The 14325-nt window shown below is 41.2% G+C and overlaps 1 protein-coding gene across 5 annotated transcripts in view; it reads left to right on the top strand.

The window, feature by feature from the left end:
- Positions 1-14325, top strand: part of LOC126246367 (zinc finger protein 454-like) — a 66603-nt gene that overhangs the window by 43881 nt on the left and 8397 nt on the right. For 4 of the 5 annotated variants that reach the window (XM_049948389.1, XM_049948390.1, XM_049948392.1 and 1 more), the window contains exon 2: positions 7329-7466. The exons of the other annotated variant lie outside the window; for it this stretch is intronic. In XM_049948389.1, the coding sequence (XP_049804346.1) occupies positions 7329-7466 (138 nt within the window). The remainder of the gene's footprint in view (positions 1-7328; positions 7467-14325) is intronic. 5 annotated transcript variants of the gene reach the window in all.

Raw genomic sequence — 14325 nt, 5'->3', positions numbered from 1 at the left:
CTGCTGTTTTTTTTTACAGAAAGTGTATGACACAACCTGGTAACATCATACCCTTGCCACTTTATATGAGTGGGGTCTCCGGGGCCCGCTCCTGATTTTTACCCAAAATTTCTTGTTGCCCCATACTTTCCACATCCAAGTTGGTGCCTCCCATAGTTCCCTCCATGTCCAGGAGAATGGGGTCCTGCAGAGCTGTGTATTGAGTGTGTCTCTATTTTTAGTGGCCATAAACAGTCTAGCGAAAGCTGTAGGACCGTTGGTCTCACCTTCTCTGTATGCAGACGACTTCTGCATTTCATACTGCTCCTCCAGTACTGATGTTGCTGAGTGGCACCTGCAGGGAGCCATCCACAAGGCACAGTCATAGGGTGTAGCCCACGACTTCGTTTTCAGCCGCAATGTCATGTGTCACGCACTTCTGTCAGCATCCTACCATTCATCTGGAACCAGAACTTTACCTTAATGACGATCCATTCTCTGTAGTGGAGACGTATCAATTCTTAGGACTGGTTTTTGACGCCAGATTGACTTGGCTAACTCACCTTTGTCAGCTTAAGCGGAAGTGCTGGCAGCACCTTAACACCCTCCACTGGCTGAGCAACACCAACTGGGGTGCAGATCGCTGTACGCTGCTGCAGCTCTACAGAGCCCTTGTTCAATCCTGCCTTGACTATGGGAGTATGGTTCACGGTTCGGCGGCACCCTCAGTGTTGCATTTACTCAACCCAGTGCACCATTGTGGCATTTGCCTAGCGACAGGAGCTTTTAGGACGAGTCCGATAACCAGCATCCTGGTGGAGGCCGGAGTCCCTCCATTGAAGGTTAGGCGTGCACAACTGCTTGCCCGTTACGTTTCACACATTCATAGTTCTCCTGAGCATCCGAATTACCGTCTCGTTTTCCCAACCACTGCGGTTCATCTCCTGCATCCCCGGTCCAGGTCAGAGCTTATGATTGTGGTTCGCATATAATCGTTTCTGTCTGAACTGGAGTCTTTCCCTAAACCACCTCTACTTGAGGTACACATACACCTCCAGCGCATAAACCTAGGCCGAAGATTCATCTGGATCTTTCGCATGGCCCTCGGGACTCAGCCAACCCCACAGCTCTCCGCTGTCACTTCCTCTCGATTCTTGACATGTTCCGGGGCTCAGAAGTGGTTTACACTGATGGCTCAATGGCTGACGGTCACGTTACGTTATCCGTTGCTAGCGACCATCCAGAAGTCCGTCTGTGCCCTCGAACGGCTTAGTTGTTCAGTGGCGATTGTCTGGACCCCAGGTCACATCGGAATTCGAGGAAATGATCATGCTGACAGGCTGGCTAAACAGGCTACACGGCAACTGCTACTGGAGATTGGCATCCCCATAACTGACCTGCATTTGTTATTACAGTGCAAGGTTTTTCAGCTTTGGCAGACAGAATGGCATAATCTCAGTAGGCACAACAAACTGCATGTCATTAAGGGGACTACGAACATGTGGGAGTCCTCAGTGAGGGCCTCTCTCAGGAACTTTGTGGTTGTCTGCTGGCTCCGCATTGGCCTCACTTGGGCAACCTACAGCTATCTCCTGAGCCGTAAAGACCTGCCTCAGTGTTGGTGCAGTGCCCAGTTGTCAGTGGGCCATATACTGGTGCACTGTCCTACTTTGGCTGCCCTGCAATGAAATCTTTGTTTACCGGACTCGTTGCCACTCTGACATCATCTCATCGGCTGATACAGTTTTACATTTTCTTCGTGTGGGTGGGTTTTATCATTTGATCTTCAGTTTTAGCGCATGTTCTTTGTCCCCCTGTGTCCTCCACTCTAGTGCTTTCAGGGTGGTGGTTTTAATGTGTTGCAGAGTGGCTGACTTCTCCTTTTTATTCTCATTGACACCCAGTCATGGTAATCTGCTTTCTTGTTTTAATCTCTTCTACCTATTTCTTACATCTCTCTGTGGTTTTCTTGTCCTCTTTTGTCCCTTGTAGTGTTTGTTGCCTTTTTGTCGTTTTTCCTTTGTTTCGGTATTGTTCTCTACGTCTCGTTTGTTTTATTCTTTCCCTTGTATGATTGTCTTCACAGGAATAAAGGACCAATGACCAAGCAGTTTGGTTCCTTTCACCCATTTTAAACCAATCAATCAACAAAAACTTACCTTCATCCTTCAGTTTTTCACATGAGTGTATTATGTCAGATATCTTGCTGATATTTGTTTTTCAAGTATATAATTCTAGGATACCAAATGTTACGTCAAGAAACCCAGTGAGTGTACACAATGAAATAGCATTTTCAGAGTGGAGGATAAACACTACAGTTGTGCCACAGAAATCGGTGTTGTTCTTTACTGACAGTGCAAGTATTATCATCAAACCTAATGGAGAACTGTCAGCGCTAGAAAATTTAAATAATAATTCTTGAAAATTAGTAACTGGATCTCTGGAAATAGTCACTGAATTTAAATAAAAAACAATACATGGTATTCAGTATGGCACAAGCCCTGACCACACCATTAGAAATAATATGAGAGTAAATTAATAAGTGAAACACAATATCCTATATTCTTTGATTTTGGAGATGAAAATGTAAAAAAGTGACATTTTCTATTTTCATTCACTAATGTCGTATGGCATCCTATCATGTCACTGAGGAAAAAAGTGCTTGTTGTACAGATCTTTTAACAAGAATAATACGTAGTGTTCACTCAAAAACCTCTAGTAGATACTGGGCATACTGACAACAGCTTTACAGTATAGCACAAACAGTGTTTGTAGGCAACGGAGGCTGATCATAGTGATCCCTTGCCAGAAGTCCATCATAACCTCCAATTCTTACTCAAATCTTTGGACCCATCCCAGAATCTCTCCCCAAGATCTATCTTCCTCCTAACCCTTTGCACACACAACTTCCACATTCTTCCCAACACTCTTGGACACCACATTGTCACGTAGGTTACTGTGATCCTGCTGAAAAAATTTTCATTCTTGTCGACCAGCAACTCTAACTGGACCCAGTTCAAGACACCCTATTGTTACTCCTCTACAATCTTAACATCTACTCTCTTATTCACTTCACACAGTCCTCTTCAGCCCAAATGTGCCACATTACCGGATGTTGACCTCCCCCTGCATCCATATTTCTGTCCATACCAAGCCCACTAACCATCAACAGAGTCTGCATTTTGATGGCTGTCATTCCTTCCACATCAAAAAATCACTCCCATATACCGTAATCTGGCCACCCATGGACATCATGCAGAGTATGCTGAAGGTTTCAATAAGGCCTTTACAGACAGGCACTATCCCTCCCTCCCCCCCTCCCTCCAGGCCTGGTCCATATACATTTTTCGAACCATATCCTTCCCCTCCCTCCCCCCTCCCCCCTCCCCCCTCCCTCCCCTTGGTCTTTCCTACTACCACCACCAACCCCAAGAACCAGATGCAAAGCAGCACCCCCCCCCCCCCTCCCTCCTTCTCATCATGCAGTATCATCCCAAATTTGAATAACCGAACCATAGTTTTTGCCAGGCCTTGGATTATCTACAGAGGGACCCAGAAAAATAGTCAATATTAATGGAACATACCGTTAATAATTCTTGCACAGGGGGAAGAACAATTCTTGCAGAGGGGGAAGGTTATTTTGTGTGTTCAAAGTGACCTACATCAGCAGCCAAACAATGCTGAACTGTTGACCAGACTACAGCTGTCACTGTTGCAGTATGATAGCCCCACAGGATGCCTTGGTGGTTTCTCATATTTCATTCAGTGTGGCTGGCTTCTGTTGATAAACTTCATTTTTCCAAGTCCCCCATAGGTAGAAGTCAAAAGATGAAAGGTCTGGAGACTGTGGTGGGCACTCAGCAGCTACTCTTTGGCCTACCCATTGTCCAAGTAGATTTTCATCCAAGTAGGCTCTGACATCTCTGTGGTAGTGAGGCAGAGCACCATCTTGTTGTAGGTAAAATTTTTTATTCCCAAATACCTCTCAGATGGCAGGTAAAATTGATGTTTGCAGCATACAAAGATACACATCACCAGTTACAATACCTTCAAGGAATAATGGGCCAATCAATCTGCCACGATGACAGATCAAACCGCACCACACATTAACATCTGGTGGAGTAACATGTCAGTCCACATGAACGTGAGCATTTTCAGGAGACCAGTACATGCAGTTATGGTGGTTTACAGTGGAGTTCAGTTTGAATTCCACCTCGTCAGACCAGATAACCATCCCTGCAAACTATTCATCTTCATGATGTATGCCGTCATACCACTAGCAGTACTCCAATCTTTGATCCGGGTCATCCTCATTCATAGTGTGCAGCAATCTTGGAAAGTACACTTTCCACTTTGCTGCCTTCAGAATTTGTCATATGCTTGACAGGCTTACATCACTTTCACGTGCACCCTGCTTCACAGATTTTTTGACATAGTAAAATGTTGCAACACAGCATCACTGTAAGGGTGAACTTGCTGTTTTTGGTCAACCACACGTTTCATTGTGCACATCGTGAACAGTATCATCAGATTCAATTTTATCCCGAATATGATAAATTATTGTATGTGTTGGTGGCTGAGTTCTGTACACATTGCACCATTGCTGAGTTCTGTACACATTACACCATTGCTGTTGTATCTCCATCATGTGTTTGTACTTCCAGTACCACTTCAATATGGCCTTTCATTGCTTAAAGGACAATCTTACTTCATTCATTGCTGAACTGTCGTCTGCTGGAAAACTTATGCCAAGATCTGTTGAGAAATCAATCAACTAAGCTGCCATGCAGAATTGCAACATTTTGTTCCATAGATATTAACTGTCAGAGTGTTTCAATTTTTCTGGACCCCTCTGTCCACAGGTGCCTGGAGATGAGGAATATCCTTCTCACAATCCTTCCTAACCCTCCTAAAAAGGTGTTCTGCTGCCTGCTCAATCCACATATCATTGTGGTCCATCCCTGTGCCACACACTCCAGACTCTTTGCCACACGGGTTGAACCTTTGTGGAAGACAATGGTTCAAGACCTCTACAATTCAGCCATCAGCACACCCTGCTCCAGTCTCATCACAGGCTAATTCTACCCTATCAGAGGCAAGGTCATCTGTGAGAGCAGCCATCTCATTTACCAGCTCTGCTGCAATTTCTGTACAGCATTCTATGTGGGCAAAATCACTAACCAGCTGCCCACTCGAATGGCCACTGCTGAACTGTGTCCAAGAGCAGAGTTGACCACCAGTGGTGAAACACACTGAGTACAACATGCTATATTTCCTTGCTGCTAATCAACCTGTGCCCTCTGTGTCCTTCCTCCCCTCAACACCAGATTTTCTGAAATATGTACATGGAAGCTGTCCTCCCAACCCAACACGCACTACTTTCCTAGAATCTTTGTGGTCCCAGTCTCTGCTAGATCCTGCCCCACAGTTACCACTACCCTGCCCCAGGATACTAACTTCCTTCAGCCTCCACCAATACCCTCTTCTACCCCCCCCCCTCCCCTCCCCTCCCCAGTCTCCTCCTCCTTTGTTCTGCCACCTCGTCTCAGTACATTCCTTCACATCATGATGTGATGCACGAATTCACTGTGTGTTGCCTTCCTGTGCCAAGCACCATCTGCATTTCCTTCCGACGTTCCTAACCCATACACCTTCTGCCTCCCTCGTGCTCTCCACATTCTTTCTCCCCTCCCCCATTCCAGCTAACATAACCCTCAAGTCAGTCAACCTGCAGAACTGCAGTTCCGACTTTGTATATTCAGTCAGCTCAAAATATCTGAACAGGTGTGTGTGTGTGTGTGTGTGTGTGTGTGTGTGTGTGTGTGTGTGTGTGTGTGTGTGTGTATACACATGCGTGCATCTGTGTGGGTGGGTGCATGTGCGCGCAAATATGAATTTGGTGTCTTTCCAATAGCATATCCATGCTATTGAACAGTTTCAGTGTCTGCACGAAATTGAAATGAAAATATCTAACCCAGAAACATGACTCCATAGTTTCTCATCTATCATTCAACTAGTCACTAGGCTCCAGAGACTAAATAGTCTATTTTATACAGTTATTGGGTTAATGTAAATCTTTTATTTGTCAAGACCGCAATCTGTAATAGGCTTATATCAATAAAAATTATAAATTGCAGTCTTGACTAATAATGTTTCTTTTTCTGAATCTATTAACTGTAAAAAACTGCAGATCTTGTATCTCCACCTTAACACTGTCAAGAAACAACATTCTGTTTTTTGCTGGTGAACTGAAGGTACTTCTTGACCTTTTCTGTGTGGCTACTGTAAGACCATGTACCATAACAAACAAATGATACTATCTCTATATCTTTTGAAATCATTAGGAAGAAATTCAGGAAAGAGTATTTGAAAGGCACAGTGGTAACATGTATTCACATTACGAGTTATGTTCGGAGATCACAATACAGTGTTGATTTCTTGTATTACAGTGTAGCAAAACAAAGTTTGGTATACCCTGACATTCTTCACAATATGAAGAGCATCATTCTGCCACATGTGGATGTGGGCTTTCCTCACAATTACTTCTTTTTTCCATCCGTGTGGCACTATTGAAATGCCATGGTATTTCAAAAATTGCTATAATCATTATCATCTTGTGATCTTTTTCATCGAAAGTTGACAAGTATGACATTCATTTGAAATGTCAACATATTTAAACACTACCATCCATTTGGTAACCTAAGAGCTTTTCATCATAATTTTGTTACTTCATTGTGTTCCTCTTTTATTTCTACTCAGCTAAAAGATGTGCCACTTGTTATTAAAATATTATATTATTTATTTATTCACTGGGTCTATTTTGACCCCATAGTATCATGAGAGACTTGTTAATTACATGTTCTTTCTTTCCAGTACCTCTTCATTCTCTGCTTCTAGCGGCTCTCTCTGCTCCCAATATCTTAATTTTGATTCAGGTATGAATCTACCCTATGACATTCCATGATATCCCTGTAGCTGGACCTATCCTGCTTTGCTACATATGGATATTCTTCGCCTATTCCAGTTGGTTTCCTGTCCCCCTGACTTCTTTCGTACAGTCATTCCTTGTGAAGCATGTTAGAAGAAATCCATTTGACTGAAAGCTCATATGTATAGCAGTCTTTTTGTTGTGTCTTTCTGTGACGCAGCGTCTCCTCTATAGGGGTAATAAGACATATACTCAAAATGGAGAGTTTAAGGTTAGATAAAGTTTAAGACTTTATTATCTGTTTGCCAGTACATTTTAAATAAAATGTGTGTGAAGCAGAAGTTTGGCTGTTATTTAGTACTGAAAGAAGTGTATGACTTACGTCCATTTATTAAATTATCATTGCACTGTATTTTTTAAGGTATCTGAAGGAGATGGAATGCCATCAGAAGTATGTTACAATTGCATGCACCAACTGGAAAGCTCATACAGATTCAGACAGAAGTGTGAAGAAGCAGATACTAAGCTTAGAAAACTACTGAGAGCTGCCAAAGATGCGGTAAGTTGTAATGTTCACTGACAGCAGTATAAAATTATTCTGAAGCTCTGTCAGTGTCAAAATTCGGTACAGCACTGACAACGAAACATCACCAATCTGAACAGATATTTTATGAACAAAAAGATCACTTGCAAGATATCATTCCCAGCAACTGATCCCAAGCAGAAATTTTGGCCATGATTCTGACTGTACGCAATTATGACCTTCTGCGTCATCGATAGGTACATAAACGAAAGGTGCAGAGATTGCCTAGCGCTTGGAATGCACTTCCTTTCTGAAGTTTGTAGGAAAAACACACACACACACACACACACACACACACACACACACACACTCCTGTCTCCCAACATTTTGCTCAATCGACTGCCAGCTCTTTCCTGGCCTACAGTGACTGTACAGGGGTGAGGGGTGGGGTGGGGTGAGTTGAGGTGAGGTGAGGTGAGGTGAGGTGAGGAATGGGGACAGATGGGAGGCAGGGAGGGGGTTGGGGAAGTGTCTAGCACCTCATGGGAGAGTGGTGAGCCTTCTGTGGGCTAACTATGGGTGCAGGTAGAGGAGACATGTGGCATATGGCTGGACATGCAATTTCATAGACTAGGGTGACATATAACAGCAGACAACTAGTTGATGGGGGGATACAGATTGGGTGGGGTACTGGGGAGGGTGGAGAGAGTGAGTGAGTGAGTGCGTGCGTGCGTGCGTGCGTGTGTGCACACACACACACACACACACACTATTATTAGCGGAGGGGGGGGGGGAGGGGGGGGGGGGAGCAGTGAGTTACCTTAGGTTTAGGCCAGGAAAGTTATGGCAGTGAAGTATGTGCTGTAAGTATAGCTCCTATCTGCACAGCTCATAAAAACTGGTGGTGGTGAAGAGGATCCAGATGGCACGGGTTGTGAAGCAGCCATTGAAATCTCGCATGTTGTGCTCTGCTGCATGTTGTGCCACTGGGTTGTCCACGTACCTGAATAGGTTAGACCAACCAGTAGCTATGATGCCGCTGGTATTGCTCACTGCTTCATCACAACTCACAAACTCTCTCGCCTGTACAGACAGTGCTGCAATAAGGCAGTGCCACCTATGGTAAATAAAGAAATCCACCAACTATGAAATCAGTAAGTTAGATTGAATGTGGTGGTTAATTTTCATTCACAGCCATGGGTCCATCGAGGTGTTGTTTTCTATCACGAAGCATCACCTTTACCATCCAATGAACTGCCATGTAGTGACACTTTGTAAGGTCCCTCTACATCTGTGCAAGACTATGTCTTCAATTTTACTTTCTTTCTTCTTTGTTTTCCTAACTCTTCTTTATGGCTTTCAGTTGCAGCATCATGGTTTCATCTTTCTGGATCTGTGACACTTCTCGAAAATACTTTCCTGTCATGTTGGGAGACTCCAAAGACCTTTCCTGTTTTGTGTTGGTAGACATACAGCTTTTTAACATGGGACTTTACTTCTCCTTGAAGTATTTTATACTTTTCTTGCCTGGCATATTATTTTTGAAGTGAGATGAATTCACATTACTTTTCTCCAAAAATCTTTTGGCAATGCAACTTACATCAAAAGATGTGAGTGAAAAACCCCACTCTGTTGCTATGCCTATGCACTCAGAGTTTTCTTTTTCTTGCTTTTTATTAAATACTGGAGGCCTACCATAGTTATTCAGCTGAATTTTCTTGACTTTCCTCTAAGTCAATGATTTACGGATACTAAACTTTTGTTTTGCTTCTCAGTAAGACACGGCTTTATGAACTATTTCAGCTGCCCTGGTCAGATTAGAGGTGTATTCTCTGACTGTGCTGAAATTGTGTTTACAAGTATTAATCTGTGTGAAATACAAGAAATTCATTGCAAGCCTAGTCTGACCAAAGTTGGAAGAAAGACTGAAAATAAGACATTGAGATAACTCTTGAAATGGAAACTTTTCTACCAGAATTTACTTGTGTCTCCTCATCAACATGATATTAATTTGTAACAGTCTCTTCCTCCTCGTTTTCTCCATCATAATCTTCAATAGCCTTTCTTCCATCCCTGTTCTTTTCACATTATAAATTACCATTATTTTTCCAGCATCTGCCTTCCTACGGAACATTTTTTTCTGTTGGTTTATTTTATTTTGTATCTGTCCTTGTTTTGCCTTTCATGTACCTCGTGTGATTTTCTTCAAGTTTACCTTTCATATCTAAATATCAAGAATTTGTCATTTGTAAAACTGAAACTTGTCTTGGCTTTTAATCCAGTAACATTTCCATTTATTTTTATTTTGTATTTATTTCAATTTTGATATGTATTCACCTGATCCAGCCAGCAAATGAATTACTAGAATATGGAATTAGTCATGTTTTTGTGGTGTAATTACAATGACGTGCAACAGAAACCTTTAAGTAACTACATGGTTTGTATATTTATATATTAAATGTACATTTATATATCTGAAATGATGTAATTGCAGTCAGTTAATTACTATAAATTAAGTCATCGCAATAATTACTGTAGATCTCACGACTAAACATAAAATAAATCTGTCCTCAACCCAGAATTTTTATTAAATACATTTTTGTTGAAAGTGATATGTTGTGGCATTCCTCTGACCTTTGAATTTACTTTTTTAGTCCGTTATTTGGGCGCTTCAGTGTAATGTGCATCCTTAACCATTATAAAATGTAATTTTTTCACATTAATGTACCACTGCTAGAGATTAAAAAGTGATACTCAACAGAAAAAATCCTAGGTCTGACAGGTAATCTGACCTATGACCTTTGGGTTTGTCTTAAGGTGCCAAGCCCACACCCAGGTCTTGTAAATTATTTGGTATGTATTATTTTGCAAGAAATTGAAGCTTTGATATAATATTTGTACCAGTATTCCACTGTTGTAACGCAAGATAAACCTTCCGTTCCTCACTTATATTAAAAAATTCATCTGCTGGAAAAAGATATTTTTTGAGAAGACATTTCTACTATTGACTCTTAAATTGTGGTGTTGTACTAGTAAGACTTTTGGCATCATGTGAGAGGTCATTAAACAGTTTTTATTCATGAAGTGTACAAGATGGAAGATATATGTGATGAGTATTGGTACTTTTTGGGAGACATTTGTACGTTAATTATGCATAAGGCAAAATATTCTGAGCTAAGTCTTTTGACCAGTTAATAAAATAGTAAAATCTTTGTACTACTGTAACATGAAACATTCAGTTCAAACAATTAAACACTGTTAGCCCATATTATGAGTGACCTACTCTCCTGTCCATCCTTCACCATCCAATTCTTCTCTTCTGGGTTTCAGAAAAATAGAAGTTTATAACCTTTATTTAATTATATTAAAAGGAAAAGTCACATAAGAAAAATGGAAAATTACAAGTAGACAGAATTACTTACAAGAACTTATTTTCACGAGACCAAATTCCAAGTACTGCCAATAGATACACATTCTGTTCTGAATTTTGCGGGAAAGAGTGGTCTGTTAACAGCATTTTTAGGGATGCTATAAACTGGTTTAACACAAATGGGCTTCCCTTTAATTACAGCAAAACAAATTTTATTCAGTTTCATATAGTCTCTAAATATGGAGAAATAGGAGAAAGCTAGGTGACCAGCAAATAGCTATGGTGGATATTTCAAAATATCTGGGCCTACATATTGATAGCCAACTAAACAACATTGTGGATGATCTGTGCAAAAGACTGTCTTTTCTAACGTATGTTTTACATACTGTTTTCTCTTGCAGAAGTGTGGAATCTATTGTGCTAGCTTATTATGGTTATTTTCATGCTGTTATGGCATATGGAAACATATTTTGAGAAATCAGCCACTGCCTAGAAAAGTTCTGCAGTATATGCACAGATAAGAGCCATAAGAATCATCAGTGGTGTCCACCCGAGAGCCACATGCAGAAATCCTTTCAAGGAACTTGAAATACTCACATGCATTACACCACAGATATTCTCAACAACGTGTTTTTTTTTTTTTTAAGAAAAAAGCCCATTTTTAAATGTAATAGTGTATATCACAGCCATGATTTTGTTTTCAACCCTAAGTAAGTCAGTTCCTATAGCAAGGGCCACTTTACACCACAGAATAATTCCTGAATCCACACTCGGATACATTTACAAAGTCTTAATTGTGTACATTTTTATTTATTATTGTAAACATGCTTATTTTTCTGTAGCAGATTAATTTCCTGGTCTTATTATTTTCTGTAACACTTATATTTCTGTTATAGAATATAGTTGTAGACACTGTAACATGAGTATGCACTTTAATATGAGTTTGGTTGGTACTATTTACATAACTCCATGATTGTAACACAACAAACTTTTAAAACTGACACATTCCATATATTATGATACATTCATAATGTGGGTCACCAGAGCACGAAATGCACCCATTGGATGAATAAACTCTCCTCCTGCACGAGGGACATATCCCTCCGCAACCTTCTGAAACCTATCTGTCTTTCCTTGTTGATGAAGGAACACTTCCAAAAGCATGGAATAGATTTTTTTACTACATGGCTAGCCATTAAAATTGCAACACCAGAAAGGTTAGAAAATAACAAAATTTTACTTATTGTGTGTACATAGTCTAGTAAGAAGAATACATGATTAAATTTGTAGCTGTTTTGGAGGTAGAAGAGGGGAAAAATTTGTTAGACACAGTTGCAGCCTCTTGCAGTAGGGATGCTTCTAATCTGGTGAGGCATCTAGTTGAACTGAGATTGGATGGCAATGCTTCCAACTCTATACAAAATTCATCAGTTGTAGTGGCAAGCTAGTCTCTCAACAATCGAAGACCAGATGATTTCAGTTGTTGAGCAATTTGCAGAACACGCTGGCAGGGTAGCAGTTGTATCAAGCTAGGTCAGGACAGCACCAGCAACAAACTGTCTTGCATTATGTCATTGAAAGATAATGCCTGGGGGACCATGAAGATAAAGCATAGCCTCACCAGTGAATTTGTAGGAAGACAGGCTGGACAGTGAAGGGCGAGGCGTGTTTATAGCGATAAAAAGTGCAATATTATCGAAGGAAATTGACGGAGATCCAAAATGTGAAATAATTTGGGTGAAGGTCATGGTTAAAGCGGGTTTAAACATGGTAATTGGATGTCTCTATAGGCCCCCTGGCTCAGCAGCTGTTGTGGCAGAGCACCTGAAGGAAAATGTGGAAAATATTTCGAGTAGATTTCCCCACCATGTTATAGTTCTGGGTGGAGATTTTAATTTGCTGGATATAGACTGAGAGACTCAAACGTTTATAATGGGTGACAGGGACAAAGAATCCAGTGAAATTTTTTTAAGTGCTTTATCTGAAAACTACCTTGAGCAGTTAAACAGAGAACCGACTCGTGGCGATAACATATTAGACCTTCTGTTGACAAACAGACCCGAACTGTTTGAAACAGTTAATGCAGAACAGGGAATCAGCGATCATAAAGCAGTTACTGCTTCGATGATTTCAGCCGTCAATAGAAATATTAAAAAAGGTAGGAAGATTTTTCTGTTTAGCGAAAGTGACAAAAAACAGATTTCAGTCTACTTGGCGCCTCAACACAAAATTTTTGTCTGAAGTACAGATAGTGTTGTGGGTCAGTGGACAAAGTTCAAAACCATCATAAAATATGCATTAGATGAGTACACGTGTGATGCAAGATCATAAGAGATGGAAAGGAGCCACCGTGGTACAACAACCGAGTTAGAAAACTGCTGCGGAAGCAAAGGGAACTTCACAGCAAACATAAATATAGCCAAAGCCTTGCAGACAAACAAAAATTATGCGATGCGAAATGTAGTGTGAGGAGGGCTATGCGAGAGACGTTCAATGAATTCGAAAGTAAAGTTCTATTTACTGACTTTAGCGGTAGGTGGATCAAAACAAAATGTCCAGACACACTGTGACCAAAATGGTACTGAAACAGAGGATGAAAGACTAAAGGCCGAAATACTAAATGTCTTTTTCCAAAGCTGTTTCACAGAGGAAGACTGCACTGTAGTTCCTTCTCTATATTGTCACACAGATGGCAAAATGGTAGATATCGAAATAGATGACAGAGGGATAGAGAAACAATTAAAATCACTCAAAAGAGGAAAGGCCGCTGAACCTGATGGGATACCAGTTCGATTTTACACAGAGTACATGAAGGAACTTGCCCCCCCTCTTGCAGCGGTGTACCATAGGTCTCTAGAAGAGCATAGCGTTCCAAAGGATTGGAAAAAGGGCACAGGTCATCCCCGTTTTCAGGAAGGGACAGATGTGCAGAACTATAGACCTATATCTCTAACCTCGATCAGTTGTAGAATTATGGAACACGTATTATGTTCGAGTATAATGACATTTCTGGAGACTAGAAATCTACTCTGTAGGAATCAGCATGTGTTTCGAAAAAGACGATCGTGTGAAACCCAGCTCGCGCTATTCGTCCCAGAGACTCAGAGGGCCATAGACACGGGTTCCCAGGTAGATGCCATGTTTCTTGACTTCCGCAAGGCATTTGATACAGTTCCCTACAGTCATTTAATGAAGAAAGTAAGAGCATATGGACTATCAGACCAATTGTGTGATTGGATTGAAGAGTTCCTAGGTAACAAAAGGCAGCATGTCATTCTCAATGGAGAGAAGTCTTCTGAAGTAAGAGTGATTTCAGGTGTGCCGCAGGGGAGTGTCATAGGACCGTTGCTATTCACAATATACATAAATGACCCTGTGGATAACATCGGAAGTTCACTGAGGCTTTTTGTGGATGATGCTGTGGTATATCGAGAGGTTGTAACTATGGAAAATTGTACTGAAATGCTGGAGGATCTGCAGCGAATTGACGCATGGTGCAGGGAATGGAAATTGAATCTCAGTGTA

Source organism: Schistocerca nitens, chromosome 1 (assembly GCF_023898315.1).
Source record: "Schistocerca nitens isolate TAMUIC-IGC-003100 chromosome 1, iqSchNite1.1, whole genome shotgun sequence".
Taxonomy (NCBI): Eukaryota; Metazoa; Arthropoda; class Insecta; order Orthoptera; family Acrididae; genus Schistocerca; species Schistocerca nitens.
The sequence above is the reverse complement of the archived record's forward strand: the minus strand, read 5'-3'. Positions and strand labels throughout refer to the sequence as shown.